This window comes from Bombus vancouverensis, chromosome 4, assembly GCF_051014615.1.
Source record: "Bombus vancouverensis nearcticus chromosome 4, iyBomVanc1_principal, whole genome shotgun sequence".
Lineage (NCBI taxonomy): Eukaryota > Metazoa > Arthropoda > Insecta > Hymenoptera > Apidae > Bombus > Bombus vancouverensis.
Window position 1 is genome coordinate 5,952,293 of NC_134914.1, and position 15,785 is coordinate 5,968,077.

General features: G+C 29.4%; 5 protein-coding genes across 10 annotated transcripts; 2 read left to right on the top strand and 3 right to left on the bottom strand.

The window, feature by feature from the left end:
* Positions 1–37: 37 nt before the first annotated feature.
* LOC117160983 (uncharacterized) lies at positions 38–1,221 on the top strand. Its single transcript, XM_033342139.2, has 4 exons — positions 38–268; positions 335–657; positions 752–992; positions 1,086–1,221. Exons 1-4 carry the CDS (start codon positions 198–200, stop codon positions 1,126–1,128), a joined length of 678 nt encoding a protein of 225 aa, XP_033198030.1. The 5' UTR covers positions 38–197; the 3' UTR covers positions 1,129–1,221.
* Positions 1,222–1,442: 221 nt separating this feature from the next.
* LOC117160984 (serine/threonine-protein kinase RIO3) lies at positions 1,443–3,086 on the bottom strand. Its single transcript, XM_033342141.2, has 6 exons — positions 2,940–3,086; positions 2,494–2,589; positions 2,233–2,414; positions 2,066–2,166; positions 1,701–1,983; positions 1,443–1,633 (listed from the first exon to the last, which is right to left on the bottom strand). The coding sequence occupies exons 2-5, from the start codon at positions 2,586–2,588 to the stop codon at positions 1,717–1,719; spliced, it is 645 nt and encodes a 214-aa protein (XP_033198032.1). The 5' UTR covers position 2,589; positions 2,940–3,086; the 3' UTR covers positions 1,443–1,633; positions 1,701–1,716.
* A 176-nt stretch (positions 3,087–3,262) lies between these two features.
* Positions 3,263–7,723, bottom strand: LOC117160982 (U5 small nuclear ribonucleoprotein 40 kDa protein). 4 transcript variants are annotated; one of them, XM_076618119.1, is made up of 8 exons: positions 7,529–7,723; positions 4,921–4,973; positions 4,696–4,784; positions 4,491–4,620; positions 4,093–4,406; positions 3,720–3,992; positions 3,486–3,651; positions 3,263–3,407 (listed from the first exon to the last, which is right to left on the bottom strand). In XM_076618119.1, the coding sequence occupies exons 4-8, from the start codon at positions 4,582–4,584 to the stop codon at positions 3,349–3,351; spliced, it is 906 nt and encodes a 301-aa protein (XP_076474234.1). In that variant the 5' UTR covers positions 4,585–4,620; positions 4,696–4,784; positions 4,921–4,973; positions 7,529–7,723; the 3' UTR covers positions 3,263–3,348. The 4 variants fall into 4 exon arrangements, with proteins under 4 accessions (XP_076474234.1, XP_076474233.1, XP_076474232.1 ...); XM_076618118.1 differs by having other exon boundaries at positions 4,921–5,046; XM_076618117.1 differs by having other exon boundaries at positions 4,921–5,902; positions 7,474–7,723.
* Positions 7,724–7,894: 171 nt separating this feature from the next.
* On the top strand, positions 7,895–12,055 carry LOC117160977 (lymphoid-specific helicase). Its single transcript, XM_033342130.2, has 7 exons — positions 7,895–8,345; positions 8,804–9,168; positions 9,274–9,863; positions 9,943–10,592; positions 10,671–11,065; positions 11,217–11,475; positions 11,582–12,055. Exons 1-7 carry the CDS (start codon positions 8,285–8,287, stop codon positions 11,650–11,652), a joined length of 2,391 nt encoding a protein of 796 aa, XP_033198021.1. The 5' UTR covers positions 7,895–8,284; the 3' UTR covers positions 11,653–12,055.
* Positions 11,801–15,490, bottom strand: LOC117160976 (uncharacterized). Of its 3 annotated transcripts, none has more exons than XM_033342128.2 (9): positions 15,204–15,490; positions 14,276–14,990; positions 13,793–14,173; positions 13,340–13,606; positions 12,980–13,274; positions 12,667–12,895; positions 12,329–12,602; positions 12,057–12,238; positions 11,801–11,989 (listed from the first exon to the last, which is right to left on the bottom strand). In XM_033342128.2, exons 1-9 carry the CDS (start codon positions 15,286–15,288, stop codon positions 11,877–11,879), a joined length of 2,541 nt encoding a protein of 846 aa, XP_033198019.1. In that variant the 5' UTR covers positions 15,289–15,490; the 3' UTR covers positions 11,801–11,876. The 3 variants fall into 3 exon arrangements, with proteins under 3 accessions (XP_033198019.1, XP_033198018.1, XP_076474226.1); XM_033342127.2 differs by having other exon boundaries at positions 11,801–11,992; positions 15,204–15,489; XM_076618111.1 differs by lacking the exon at positions 15,204–15,490 and having other exon boundaries at positions 11,801–11,992; positions 14,276–15,132.
* Between the last annotated feature and the right edge of the window lie 295 nt (positions 15,491–15,785).

The window sequence follows — 15,785 nt, forward strand, 5'->3', positions numbered from 1 at the left end:
CATCTATAGAAACTTTTTGCGTTGCTTCTTCATTGCTATAATACTAAGAAGAAATAATATAACTTTTGCTTTGTTATCTTGTTTTGGATTCATGCAATAGATCTTAGTAGGCTAAATCGAGCGTCTTTTGTCAAAAACTATAGTCAACTGACAAAATGATCCACTGAAGCGTCACACTTCTTATAAACATATTAAAAATGTTTATTTATTTAGTAGCTCCAGTGGCTACGTTAGTTTTTATTTTTGGACTCTTGCACATCAAGCGCCTGTAAGTGAAATCACTGTGAATTGCATTTCAAGTAATTTTTTCTAATCAAATGTGTTTCTAATTTAGAGATAATTGGTTACGATCATCGATGCGGTGTTCGTTGACCTTGTATAATGGATTGATATACAGAACCGCGATCCAAGCGTCATTAAATAATAGAGATTCGGAAAGTAATTTGACAAGTGAAAGTCCTATGGCTGTAGTTAGTGATATAGATAGAGTAGAGTATGACGAACTATTGGCACAAAAAACAGTAGTTAACAATAATGAAAGATTACCGGATGCCTTTTTGGAAGAAATTGGAAACAAGTCGAAGAACTTGAATCCACCACGGTATTCTTTTGAAGATATAATATCAGAGGAAAGGAACAAAGATCTTGAATTACGTGGTATAACGAATATTGAATTCTTTATATATATAAAGGGTAAAGAAATAAATAAAGAGAGAAAAAAGTAATTAACAGAATTATTCATATTTTATAGCCAAAACACATCAATTAGGAGTAACGTATGATAATATTACACGAACGAGCAAACAAGAAGGAAAGGAGAATATAATAGAAACGTTGAAGAATTCCGTTGAAAAGTCCAACTATCCGTCTTCTCGATTAAATAAACAAATATATAATCTGATCTTGAAGGAAGGTCAGAAGGAATGTGAAGCGACACAGAAATTACTTGACAGCGATAATAGCAAGTTCAATGAACCGTTACCGATTGAAATGTGAGATATTCATATTAATATAGTTGCGATTTATCATTTAGTATGTTAATTATGAAGTCATTAATAAACGAATTTTCGCAATTTTGTTCATAGAAAGGAATACCTTCCATCATCGTCGGAAAAAAAACTGGATTGAAAGATAACATCGATAAATGATCTAAATTTAACAATTAAATGTTAAAATGTAATACGCGTCAAAAATAAAATTATACCATAGAAAAAAATACAATTTTATTACTATTTTTATAAAAAATTAATATTTTAAATTCTTATTCCTGTTTCCCGGTTTCGAGCATAATTGGCGTAAATCGGAAGAAAGAATCTGTCACAACCATTTGTGAGTTGATCAAGGTTCCCAAATAAAACAGGAACACAGAATAATAAAAAAGAAGCAAGTTTAGTAACAGGAATGTAGGGTAATGAAGGTCATAGACAACAGACTTAAAATAATTAATTAGCAATTAATAAGTTCATTTATTTAATCTTTTTGTACCTTTGTATTACAATATAGTAATATTGATATCATTACAACATTTAATAAAGTGTTTAATGTCAAAAATAATTATGTTTTAAATGTTTCTAAGACCAATCCATTTCTGATACAATTAAGCAGTACGCGTTTGCACATAATGAGAGAAAGCCTGTACAATAATAAATAGTATCGTGAATTCAAATTTAAATATATTATTATAATATATTTACACTTACAAGATATATAGTTAGTTTATTTTGTATGTGGTCGTGCTTTTGCTTTCTGTCTTGAACTCTGAGCATTACTATGAGCTCTTAAACTATTGAACACTTTATTGTTTAATTTGACATCAAATCCTCCTGTGTCCCCTGTATGAATACCTGGTGGGAATTGTAAAACTCTGCAGGCATTTATTCTTGATGTCATTAACATATCATGTTTTGTTACAATTTGGGATCCTTCACCACCCATTTTTCTATACCCACAACGTGGTATAGAAGCATATTCTTTTTCTATGCTCTATTAAACAGTAGATATGTATTAAATGTTCAACTTTTTTATAAAGAATTTTGGATAGAATATTATGTTATAAAATATTTACCACAAATCTATCAAAATCTTTAGTTGTATCTTCACTGTCTGTGTCTTGCTCATCCTGGTCCTCACATAGAGAAGTTCGATAGTTCGTATAAGTTATATTAACTATAAAATATATGGTGACAAAAATAAAAAAATTTTAAACAAGATTTATTAAAAAGAATATCTTACCTTTAGAATCGCGATTTAACTTTTTCTCTGTATGTTTTAACATTAGATTATATTCTTTGTTAAATTGATCTTGCAACATATGTGCAATCACTTCATCATTTTCTGTATCATTTGTTTCACATATTGTATAATTCTCAATGTTTACATTATCTACTGTCTGAATGCGACTCTTTTTCAATTCTCTATTAGAAGAAAAATGCATATTTTTATACTTTTACTGACAAACCATAATAAAAATATAAGAAATTACTTATTACTTACTTTTCTTGCAAGCTCTTTGCAAGTTGTTCCGAAGTAATCTCTAATAAATTGACAGGGCCTTCTACTGGCTGAATTTTCGCCCATGGAGTTGACATTCTTATAAATAATAAATTAAATTACAAATCTTGAAAAATAAATGTATCATGGATATAATTTTACTCTATGTTTTTACTGATATAACGTAAACAATGGTTAAGTTATCTAATATGAAAAATTGGACTAATACAAAAGAAAAAATATGTCAAACTTCGTTATTTAACTAAATTTTGTAATTGTTTGATTCCGCTGTGATTCATACGTGGAGATAGCCATTTCGTAGAAGAGTCTTTCTCAATAGTTTGCAATACTTGTTTGACAAATCGTACCATAAAATAATTTCGATTGTTTTAACATAAAATTAAAAATATTTGTTACACAAGAAAATTAAGAAGAGAGTGCGTACTTACCTTAAAATTAGAATAAATAAAAATGTGGAAGACGATGAAAAATAAACGAATGAAGAATTAGAAACGCCTAGTGCACTAAAATATATCGCGTGAAGTTAAGCCAAAGTGAATCGATAAGGGTGTTTGAAATAGATTACAGTTAGAGTGGGAATTTAAGTTAGCGATGTATTCAATAAAAAATTTGTTTAAAAATAACTTTATATATAGTTACATTTCCTTTTATTTTTGAAATTTTTTATTTACTGACCAAAATATTTTTTTGAATACTTTCTTTTGATAATAGAACAAGTATACATAGAAAGGTATAAAATGAGAATACAAAATGATCTATACATGTAATATTATTACACATTTTATTTTATATAGATATCTAAATTTAAAAATCAAGTGAAAATCAATTTTAATTTCCTTATTGTGCAGCTTCAATTTCTCCCAGGTATATTTGTTTATCACTGGACCCAGAGCAAACTAAAAGTAAGAAAAAGACATTTAAAATTATTATGATAGACTAATCATTACAGCATTTTATAATTTTATATGTATTACCAATTGGTTCTTTTGGATGAAAGTCAATATCATTGACGGAACCATTATGACCAGGTAATTTGTATAATATCCTACGACTTGTAGTATCCCAAATATAATGAAATCTATCTGATGATCCAGCTGATACTTTACTACCATCTGGAGACCATGCACATCTCAGAAGATTCTGCAATCATTTAAATAAATAGAATTACAAAATCTTAATAATATATGTATCAAAAATTAAAAAACCACCTTTTCAAAATTATGCTGATGTCCAGAAATAATTTTTACACAACGTTCGTAAGGAGCAAATGGTCTTACATCCCAAATTCTTAATGTGTTATCTACAGCATTTGATAATATATAAGAACCATCCGGACTAAGACTTAATCCAGTTATAGTATCAGAATGTCCTTTTAGTTTATAAAGAATAGAGTTTTTTCTTAAATCCCATACTTTTATATCATTATCTATTCCTCCACTTATTACTTGTTCTGCTGTATCATTAAATGTTACAGCAGTAACCTACATTAAAATAAAAAAAAAGAGAAAGAGAATAGAAAATGCCAAAGCCTGATAAATAATGAATTCAAAAAATCAAAAATCATTATGAGAAAGGTATTACCTGATATGTATTATTTAGGGTATAACACTGTCCTCTTTTTCTGGGATCCCAAACACGTATTGTGCTATCATCGCTACCTGAACAAAGTTGTGTAAGGCCTCTTCTTGCTCCAGACACAGAGTTTACAAAGGAAGTATGACCTTTGAGCTTTTTTATTCTAGTTCCAGCAGCTATGTCCCATAAACCTAATGTCATGTCTGTACTAGCTGTATATAAATGATTGCCATCAGGACTAAAGTGTAATTCCATAATCGCTCCACTATGTCCAGTTAATACAGAAATATTTTCACATTCCCCATAGACATTCCAAATAACTGTAAGTATATATATATTATATTTGCATCCACTATAAAGTATATGTAATGCATTCACAGTTTTTTAAATTATTGATAACATACAAATTTGTCTATCAAAGCCTGTGGAAGCAAGATATTGACCCTCTGGATGAAATTCAAGAGAAAATATATCTCCTTGATGTCCTTCAAGGAGCATAATAGGTGCAAATAGAGAAGATGTTCTAGGTGGACCCTGAAGAAAAAAATAAATTATTATTTCAAAGCTTTATTCAACAATTATAAGATGAATAACGTTAGTTTAACTTACATTTTGTACAACTGCTTTTTCTCTACTACTAAAGACTACCTCATTTTTGGTACGTTTTGAGGCAGGAACTAATGCTAAGATATCATCTCCTTTACGTTTATCCAAAATTGGCATAATGAATAATTTTGGTTATTAATTATAATCACGATACTTTACAAATACGTTTATGACAGATAAAAGCATAAACCAGCTAGCTGATAGCAGCGAGGAAATGAGACTACTCACGCCCGTAGTTCTAGCTATTTCACAAAACAGGTGCTGCACCATGCGGCTAAATGCTGAAGTTAATTAAAGTTAGCATATACAAGAACCATTGAGTTCCACGTTATAAGAACCAATTTGTCCTTGAACCTGTTGTACAGTACCACGGAAATGTTCATATCTACTTTTCTATTTGAAATAGACAAGTATGAGAATGACAAAATCACGCAATAATGATTTACGTTAGTAAAAGTTCAGTTTTAGAAAAGTAAAAAATAAAAGAGGTTTCACTTATAAATTAATACCCAGATACATTGTCTCAGCGATATCTGATATTGGATTATGTTACACTATCTGATCGAGCTTCTTGGTGCGTTAGAAGAACCCCCCTCTCCCGCCGTAGTATGAGTGAGTGCTCAAGTGTGCAATTATGCAGAGGATCTTTTTGTACAATTATCGAATGTTTTCTGTATTCGACAAATGGAGGCAAGATATATCGATTTTGAATCTTTTTTTTTTGCAAGGGAGAAATCCTCATGGACACACCGCTGCTGCTAATAACCGATAACAGCAGAGTAGTGTCGGACTCCTACCAACTAAAACTCCACGATGACCATCCTACGCGTATGACAGGAGTGCTCCAGGAACCTCTTATGAATTATCTTCTGTTGCACCCCCTTCCCGCGTCCTCTTGTTCGAGCCAGGCCTAATAATTCTCTGACTGTTGAATTTGGCGTTAGGGGGGCCATTGCCTCTAGCGCTATCCTCCCTTCTAGTCGTGGTCCGTTGGGGCGGCGATGAAGCGGTCTAGGCCGCCTGACCGCCATCCCCCTCCATCGCCTTATCCTACAAGGGTGAGAGTTTTTCTTTCTCTCCCTTTCTGCTCGCTCCTTTGCGCGCATAACTCGCTCGCAGAAGAGGCGGACAGCCTCGTATTCCTGTGGCCCGCTCAACATCGCTTCTACAATCGCCGAAGGGGTCAATCTTTCGCCTATGACGTGCCGCACTTCAATAAAAAAAAGCTATGTAATTGTTTTATTATAAATCCTAAGATATCATCAAAATGCTAAAATGCCCCTATTATGAGCATATTTTAATTGAAAAAATAGCTGAACTTTGTCTCCAGGCACAATTTCTTCCTCAATTATTATTGCGTCTTTTGACAATACAGGAAACATTTGATAATTGCACAAAAATCGGGATCCATGTATTACAATAATGGAAATGTAGAAACGATTCTATTTCTCGAAGCTGAGATCTTAGACGTGTCGAAAGTAGAAAAGAACAATGCGAGTGAAAGAAAAGGATAGACTGAGAATCTAAACGATCAAATATTAAACATATTAAACACACGACAAATATTAAAAGCCCGCGATAAGCTGAGACTCAAAACTCAAACTTTCTTATTTTTGCTTCGTGATAAATGAAACATTTACCAACATGTTTCTTACATTTTTGTAATTAAAATGACACAAAACACGATATAATTTGGAGTATATTTGTTTACTTATTTTAGTCAGAAAGATCTCACAAATACATTAGTAAAAGTTTAATCTTAAAAAGACCAAAAATAAAAAGTTTCACTTTTAAATTAGTACCTAGATACATTGTCTCGGCGATATCTGATATTGGATTATATTATACCACTCGATTGCGGCAGACTATCGAGCTTCTCGGTGCATTATGGGAACCTCCGTAGTGGGGAAGAGTGCACGAGTGTGTAATTATGCAAAGGATCTTTTTGTATAATTATCGAATGTTTCCTGAATTCGATAAATGAAGGAGAGATATAACGACTTTGATTATAGAAATTACGATTTGAAATCCAAGAATTCATTGCACTGGTTCAAAATTTGCACATTGTTAAAGTTTGATATTTTTTTATTAAATTATCTGGCCTATTCCACATGACTTTTTTTCTTATACGTTGTTCGTCTTTGTTGGTACTATGAGTGTAATTGAATATTGTCTTATGGAGATAGAAAAATACAAGTAATATTAGATGCGCCACGTATAACCATTATTCAAAACGTTATTTGACAAATCGATTTATATATTGATGATAAAGCAATATTACGTTATTCTGAACACAATATGTGTTTAAATAAATAATAAAATTTACTGTTTAAATGGCTGTCACGTTAAAGTAAGCTATGCAGTAGTCTAAAAGTACCAAACTTTAAAAACGCAAGACTTTTGAGCCAATGGATTCCTAAATTGGAAACTTCCATATGTCGTCTCCATTCTTCTCTATTCATGAGAGCTATCAGAAAATGCTAAAAAAGCATTATAACATTTTACAACAACAAATGACCTTATATGTAAAATCGTTTAATTCATTTCAACGAGCATCATCGTACTAAAGAAAAAGAATATATGATTTTATGCGACGATGAAAAATATTCATGCCAGTACAATTAACACGCCAAGTACCAAAGATTAATGTTAAATCTAAATGGTGTATTAAAATTATTGCATCATTCCACTAATCCATAATCGTTTGAAAGGGAATATTCTTTTATCTCCTCCAAAAAAAAATGTAGTAAACTATTAATTTCTCTTTCTTAGGCAACTTACAATGTGTTATTGTTGCGCGATTTTGTCATTCTCATACTTTTCCATAGAACCGTACAATTAAATAGGTTCTTGTAGCGTGGAACTTAGTAGATTCTTGTCTATTCTAGTGTGTAACCAAACAGGACAGATCCCTGACTTTAAGCTTCGATGTATAAGTTCTTGTATCTGCTAAGCTTAGTTAAATTCAGCATTTGGTCGTATGGTGCAGCACTAGTCCGGGAACAACCAGGTCCATAATCCACTCTCATTTCCTCTCTGATCACGCATGCGGAGAATACATTTTTCACAACTAATCACGACTCAATTTTCGGACGATTTTCCCTAGCGAGTCTGGAGATCTATTTATATGGTGGTAGTCACGACTTGATTTTTGGACAGTTTTCCCTAGGTTTCGCTATATGAATATAGAGACCTCTATATATAATCTTGACTACAACCTATATTCCCACGTCCATGATAGTTATTCATTCTTTTGCACCGATTAATTCATATCTCATCAATTCAACAATGACCAAATCCAAGACGGTAAACCAGCTATAACTTCGCCAGTGCGTGAGCTAAGATTGGTTCATAGAAACGGCTCAATGCAAAGCCCGAAGCTGTAGTTGGGCGACCGCAACGCCATTCTCTGCCAATTATTACGAATCTAACCACGCAAAAGATAGTTATATATTCGTGTGTGTAGCCAAATTTAGCGGGAGTTTCTCAGCACGTGAGATATTCATATATTTTATTAAATTCGTTTTCTCCTTGATTTGAAGTTGTTTTTTAACAAATAAATATTAAAAGTTACTTTTAATCACTTCTCGAAATGGAAAGTAATAATTGTGGCACAAAAATTCTTATTTCTAGCAATATGAGTTTAGTTACAGGTAAAACTCTCTTATTAAAATTATACAAATTGTTATGAAGATAAAAGAAAGTTGTTACATACATCACTATTTCTTTCAATAACAAGATTTACATCAATTTTTCAATATTTCTAATATAAATTTTATTTATGTGAAACAATTAGCGATCTCATTTTAAACGCAACATGTAATATAAATTTAATATTTCTTTCTATTGAAAAGTCAAATATTCAAAATTATTCTGTTATATTTTATTGTTGGTTTACTCCTTATTTTTTTCATTTATTACTTTTTAAAATGACTTGAAATTGAAATTTTGTTAAGTAATTATGAAAAATAATATTTTTCTCTAAAACAAGAATTTAATCAATATGTATCATAATTCTTATGATATTAAAAAAAGCGGATATTAATTTTTTATGTTTACTTAATATTTTTGTCATATATTTATATTATTCTTATTTCTTATATATGGAAAGGCAATTCTAGAAGCATTGTAGACAATGTCAAATTTAACAATGAACCACTGGAAGAATCTAAAATAAATCAAAAGAAAAGAAAACGACAGGAAAAAGCAGAAAACAAACAATTAGCTGAGGAAGAATATAATCAACAAATTCAAGAACAACAATATAAACGATTAATGCATTTGTTAAGTAGAAGTAAATTTTATGCTTCATTTATTGTTAGTAAAATTGACGAAAGTTTGGAGAAAAATGTTAGTAAATCTAACAAATCCACAAAAAGGGATGGAAAGAAAATACAGTATGCAAATGAAAACATAGCGCCATATGACAAAGGAAAAAAAAAAAATAATAATACACAAAAATATATATCTAAAGATGTAAATAAACGTAGTAGTACTTATAATTATATGATAATTATAATTTTTATACACATTTTATGATTTGTTAATGTTTTCTTTACTGAATATATATGTAATTTCTAGGTACAAAAGAAAATACATATAAATAAAAACAAGTTAAATTTAAGTGAAGATGAAATTGAAAATGAATTAAAAAATGATTTTAAGGGTGAAACAGAGAATAGCAACAATGTTATTATTGAAACACCAAAATATTTTAAAGGAGAGTTACGAGACTATCAGAAGGAAGGACTCCAATGGCTAAAAGTTCTTTATGAAAATGGTATAAATGGAATTTTAGCTGATGAAATGGGACTTGGGAAAACAGTTCAAGTCATAGCCTTACTGTGTCATCTCATTGAAAAACGGCAAGATGGACCGTATTTATTAGTTGCTCCTCTCTCAACTCTACCAAATTGGATGTTAGAATTTGAAAAATTTGCACCAAACTTGCCCATTGTGTTATTTCATGGAACACTAGAGGAAAAATTAATACTAAGGAGCAAAATTAAACATAAATATAAGATTACAGAAACTTATAGTACATTCCCAATTGTACTTACATCTTTCGAAGTGCCATTACTTGAAAGCAGTTTTATTAAATCTTTGAGCTGGAGATATATAATCATAGATGAAGGACACAGAATTAAAAATCATGAATGTCAACTTATAAAGTATGTTGTTAAAATTCAACTACTTATTTATATCATAAACATTGAATTGTAAATAATATAATTCATTACTATTTTATAGGATTTTAAAGGCTTGTAAATCCATGAACAGACTTTTATTAACAGGCACACCACTACAAAATAATTTAGCAGAACTGTGGTCATTGTTAAATTTTTTGTTACCAGAAATTTTTGATGATTTAGCTGTTTTTGAATCATGGTTTGATGCAAAAAAACATCAGGGTGATGAAGGAGCAAAAGAATTCTTAAAGTTAGAAGAAGAAAAACGAGTACTGTCATCATTACGTGAGATATTACAACCATTTCTGTTGAGACGTGAAAAGAGCGAGGTTTGTTTGGACATACCGCCAAAAAAGGAATTAGTTGTTTATGCCCCTCTGACAGAATTACAGCATAGTTTATATAAAGCAGTATTAAATCATGATATAGATCAATTAAGCAAGATCGAGGAAGAACCGATTATATACACAGAAGATGGTAAAAGACCAAAAAGAAAATGTGCCTTAAGAAATATGAATAATATTATGAGTACATATCTTGATAATGATGTCTCATCAAATAGTTCACTTCAACAAATTGATGATAGTGGAGACAGTGAAACTTGGATAAATGTAAAATCTGGAAATGAAGAAAATTTATTAATGTGGAAAAAATACACTGATGTTACAGAGCGTAATAAAGACTTCTTAATTAATGTTCAGACTAGACATAGTAAGTTATTATTTAGTGTAGAATATATATTAACCATTCAAATATTTTATTCTTATGTTTATCTCTTCATTGTTTCAGTTAGTTTGTACAAAAAGATTGTAAATCACCCATATTTAATACATTGCCCATTAGGTCCAGATTTCTTGCCACAAATAAATGAAGAATTAGTTAGAGCATCTGGTAAGCTTTTAGTATTAGATGCAATGCTTGCAAGACTTAAAAAACATGGGCACAAAGTTTTATTATTTTCCACCATGACAATGATATTAGATGTTATAGAAGATTATCTTTCATTACGTGATTACAAATATGTCAGATTAGATGGCTCTACTAAGCTTGTGGATCGAAAGGAAAATATTCACAATTTCAATACAAATCCTGAAATATTTCTATTCCTTATATCTACAAGAGCAGGTGGCATTGGATTAAATCTTGTTGGGGCAGATACTGTTATCATATATGATTGTGATTGGGTACATTGTTGTTTGTTTTATTACTTTTATTATAGAAATTGTAACTTCTAATACTAACTGATACTAATTTCTTATTATTATTACCTATGATGATAAGTATAAAAATCCTGATATTACATTGTTAATTAAAAGCAATTTGATACATTTGCAGAATCCTCAAGCGGATATACAAGCTATGGCACGTTGCCATAGAATAGGTCAAACACGTCCAGTAGTAATATATAAATTATGTACCAAAGGAACTATTGATGAAGCAATTATTAATCGCGCTGATGCAAAACGCCTTCTAGAGAAAGTAGTAATCTCCAAACACATTCAGTCGATAAATGTGAATAACAAAGCAGATTTACTGAAGTTACAAAAACTTTTAGGATCAAAAGAATGTCAAATAGTTGCATCTGAAAATGAAGGTAAATTATTGAAATGTACATAATTTTAATACCCACATTTCGTAATTTTTATAATCATAAGTAATTTTGTATAATTTTTAATCATTTTTAATGATTTTCAATACAGTCTTTACGGAGGAAGAACTTAACAACCTATTAGATAGGAGTGACTTATACAAAAAACAAGGAGAAACTTAAATGCCTCAACTTCTTTCTTGAATGGATAATACAGTATAAATATATAAGTTTGTTTTAGTTTCATATTATTTTTAGTTACTATATAATATTTATTTTTGTATCATTTGTCATATAATACTAAGGTTTATTTAATGATGTTTAAACAAAAAGTAAAAAAATATTTTATTTTATGAAAGAGTTCAACATACAAAACAGTCAGTAACAGTTATACTATTCTGATATACTTATGATTTATTTAATTTCGTACGTAGAAAATACTTCCCAGTTATATTTTTATTTTTATAAGATTGATTTAGTTGATCACGAAGTTCTGCTTCCAACCTTGTATAAATTCCTCCTGCTTTGAATAATATTATTTATAAAAACTGTATATTTTCTAAAAATATAATATGTAATAAATGTACCATTTAATTGTTTTTTTATCCGATTATGTTTAGTAGATGATTTTAATAGCGAAGAAGAATCTACAGATACTCTCTTTGTTAGTAGCGTTATCATTTGTAAAGCTGCATTCTCTTCAAAATCTCTTTGATTATCTTGATTGTGTCTTACATTTAGATTACCACTCCACGAGCGACCATTATTTCTAAAATTATCTTATATCAGTAAGCATGAATAATTTTGTCACTTTAAAACAATATCATAATATAAATTTCTTTCATATGACATTAATCACCTCCACATGATGTCATTTCTTGATTTCTTTTTTATTTTACTTTTTAATTTTAATGAAGACCGTGCATGAGATTCTTCACTATGATTTGATTCTTCATCAATACTACTATATTCATAAGTTGTAATACCATCATCCATATCGCTATCTGTTGTCGAAGATGTAATCGATGAAGTATCAGTTGTAATAGAAACTTGCTGACGAACCTTTTGTGATGATTTTTGTAAATCATGTATTTGAGATATTCGTCGGAATCCTGACCCGCTCCAAATTTTTCCTAAATATTTAGAAAATATACTATTATTATCATTACTTATAAGCATTAAAATATGTTAATTTACCTAAAAGTCCAAGTCTTGGTCGCTGTGGTGTAAGTTCTATACCAAGCCACCACATTACATCTTTACATATTAATTTTCCTGGTTGAAGTGATGCATCACGAGCTACTAATCTAGTAATCTTTTCTGGGAAAAACAATTGCGGTGGTTTCATAACTATTACTTCCCTATGTACTGTAAAAATATTCAATACACTTATGTCTGTTTGAGTCTTAATATCTGGAATATGTTCCTAAGGAAGAAACAACACAGTAATTATGAAGTTCATATTTTCGGAAACTTTCAAAATTCAGAAGTGATATTAACAAATGCGTACCCTATACCTACAACCTTCATGATTTGGTAATACTCCAAACTTATATGCCCGTTGACTACAGCATGGATATCTGCCCAGAGGAAATGGTATAGGCCGTTGTTGTTCATTAATAAAAAACTGTGGAAATTCTGTATGATAGCAGCACCACTCAAAGTGATGGATTGGAAAATATATATTACACTGTGTACAAAATAAAAAGTGACAATCTCCCCATAGCCTCCAATAAACTTTACGCCAAGAACGTAACTCTGTTCGAAGACTAATAATGTAATCATTTAAAGTCCATGTCAAATCTCTGTAATATAAATTTTATTACAATTATACATCTCTTGATACTAAGTTTGAATACTAAAATCGTACCTTATGTGTTTGCTGTGAATATTCCCATGGTTGTCAATTTTCATTGCACTTGAAATACATGGTACATAATTAGAAACTGATTGAATAATATTTTTCCCACATTTACTGCACTTAAATAAAGTAGCTAAAGAACTATAGTGTCCCCTCTTATTATCTGGCATTACCTCGGCAAGAGACATAATCAACTTACAAAATAATTTACTTTGAATTTTATCCTTTTTGTCTTTTAATGCTTCAACATCTTCATTTGTAAATTGTTCTACTAATCTGAAAAGAGATATTAACTGGATTTGATATATTATTAATTAATTAAGAATAAATGGTATAAATTTTGCAAATACTGAATAAATAAATATTTTTTTCTATGCATTTTGTTGCAATAATAAAGAAATAAATTTTTTTGCTTAATGAACATTTAAAATATTTAAAACTGTATAAAAGTAAAACACCTACCTTATTAAAAGATTATCATCTAACCCAGTTAAAACTGTTGATGTTTTCAATATATCAGATATGTTTTCACGACAATATTGTAAGCAGCTTTCTAGTAGTGGTTCCATTTGTAAAAATGATGCAGACACCATTATTGGAATAACATTATTAATTTCCAAAACTGGCCATTCAGATTTTTTTATAATATCTTTTTTCACCCATCTCATTAGCCAATCAAATATTGTAACATCACAATGAACTGATATATCTATTTCCTCTAATTTTTGACCTGCTGTCACATCAGCAAAATAACGCATTTTTTGAATAAGAAGCTTTTGAGGACAATGGAAATTTTTTTTAATGTTCTTTTCTTCGTCACAGACGTGGATTTCCACTTCATTGCTGTACAAGCGTAGAATAAACTGTTATTAATTCTATAAAAAATTATTTTCAACGTCAATATTAAATTTACTTTCGATTGATATTAATTATTGGTACACTTACTCAGTTGATCTCTTACTTGATTTACTTTTATCTTTTTCCTTCTCTTTATGCATGACATTCGTAAGTACCTTGGTTTCAATATTATTAGTCAATGAATTACATTTCTTCACCTCGGTACTTATAATAGATTTTTTAATAATAGGCTGTGAAATAGTAGGTTTTGGAATCATATATGGCAATATTGAATCTAATAAACCTTCATGCAGTACATCACTTAGATTTGTTTTCATTAAGGTAATTAAAAAATTTTCTGTTGTATCTACAGATCTTCCAATGTTCATATCCTCTATTCGTAATGAACTTTGCATAATTTGATTGCATCTTTCAAAATCAGATATTACATTTTGATCATAAGTATGTGTTTGCTTATTTTTAAGTTGCATATTTGGAGGCACAATGCAATGTAGAGAGTATTTAATATTGTTATCATCTGTATCAGATGAAATTTCTTCTGCTGTATGAATACTTTTATGTTTCTGCATGACATTACTATTAATATACTTTTCATCAGTATTATTATAATTCTGTATTTTATAATGTATATCAATTTTTGTTAACTTGCCCCAATCAAGCTTGTTCTCTGTGGTTAATATTGTAGTTAAACTTCCACAATTGTCATTAACTTGGAATGCAAGTTTTATGAATTCAAAAAACATTCCAATTGTCAACTTTGATTGATTACAATCCTCAAGTTTATAAAATATTTGTGACAAATCTGAAGCAAATATTTCTTGTTATTTTATGTTAAAAAGACAGTATGATAAATTTATAAATGATAATTTCAACTTCTTCTTTCAACTATATTGATTAAATAAAGCTTAAATAAATATTTATTGTGAAAATTAGACAACAAAGATAAAATGAAAAGTGATAAATATCAAATACAACGATCTGAAGTTGTGCAATATATGAATTAGTTCATCAATACCTTCTTTAGTTATTGAACCGCATATCGCTAATAATTTGTGTATATTCTCTTTCAAAGATAAATTACTAATCTGATTTATTTCCATTTCTTTTAATTAATAAATTCTATTTAATAAATTCAGATTTCAATTACTACAATTACAATTTATATGTTACTTAAATGTAATTTTTAGTTATCACTGTATTTAACAATTGCTATATGCAAATTAGTCATTTGTATATGAACTTTTAATTTCAATACAATTCTTAATTTAATGAAAAAATTCATATTTGTAGCTTGAAAACTAGTGTAGATTCGACAATATTGACAAAACAGTAGTATCTCCATATAAATTTGTTTATTTGGAAAATTTACAGTAGATATCTCCAATAATTTGAATTTAAATATAACTCGTAATTAATTAACATCATATCTTAAATTATATATATTTATCCACCGCACTTATTATTATATATATAATAAATTATATTATATTATATTAGCATATATTATATATATGCTAGCTGATCTATATGATGATAGTGTATACATATACATATATATACTACATATGTATACATACTTGTGTGATGTCAAATTTTC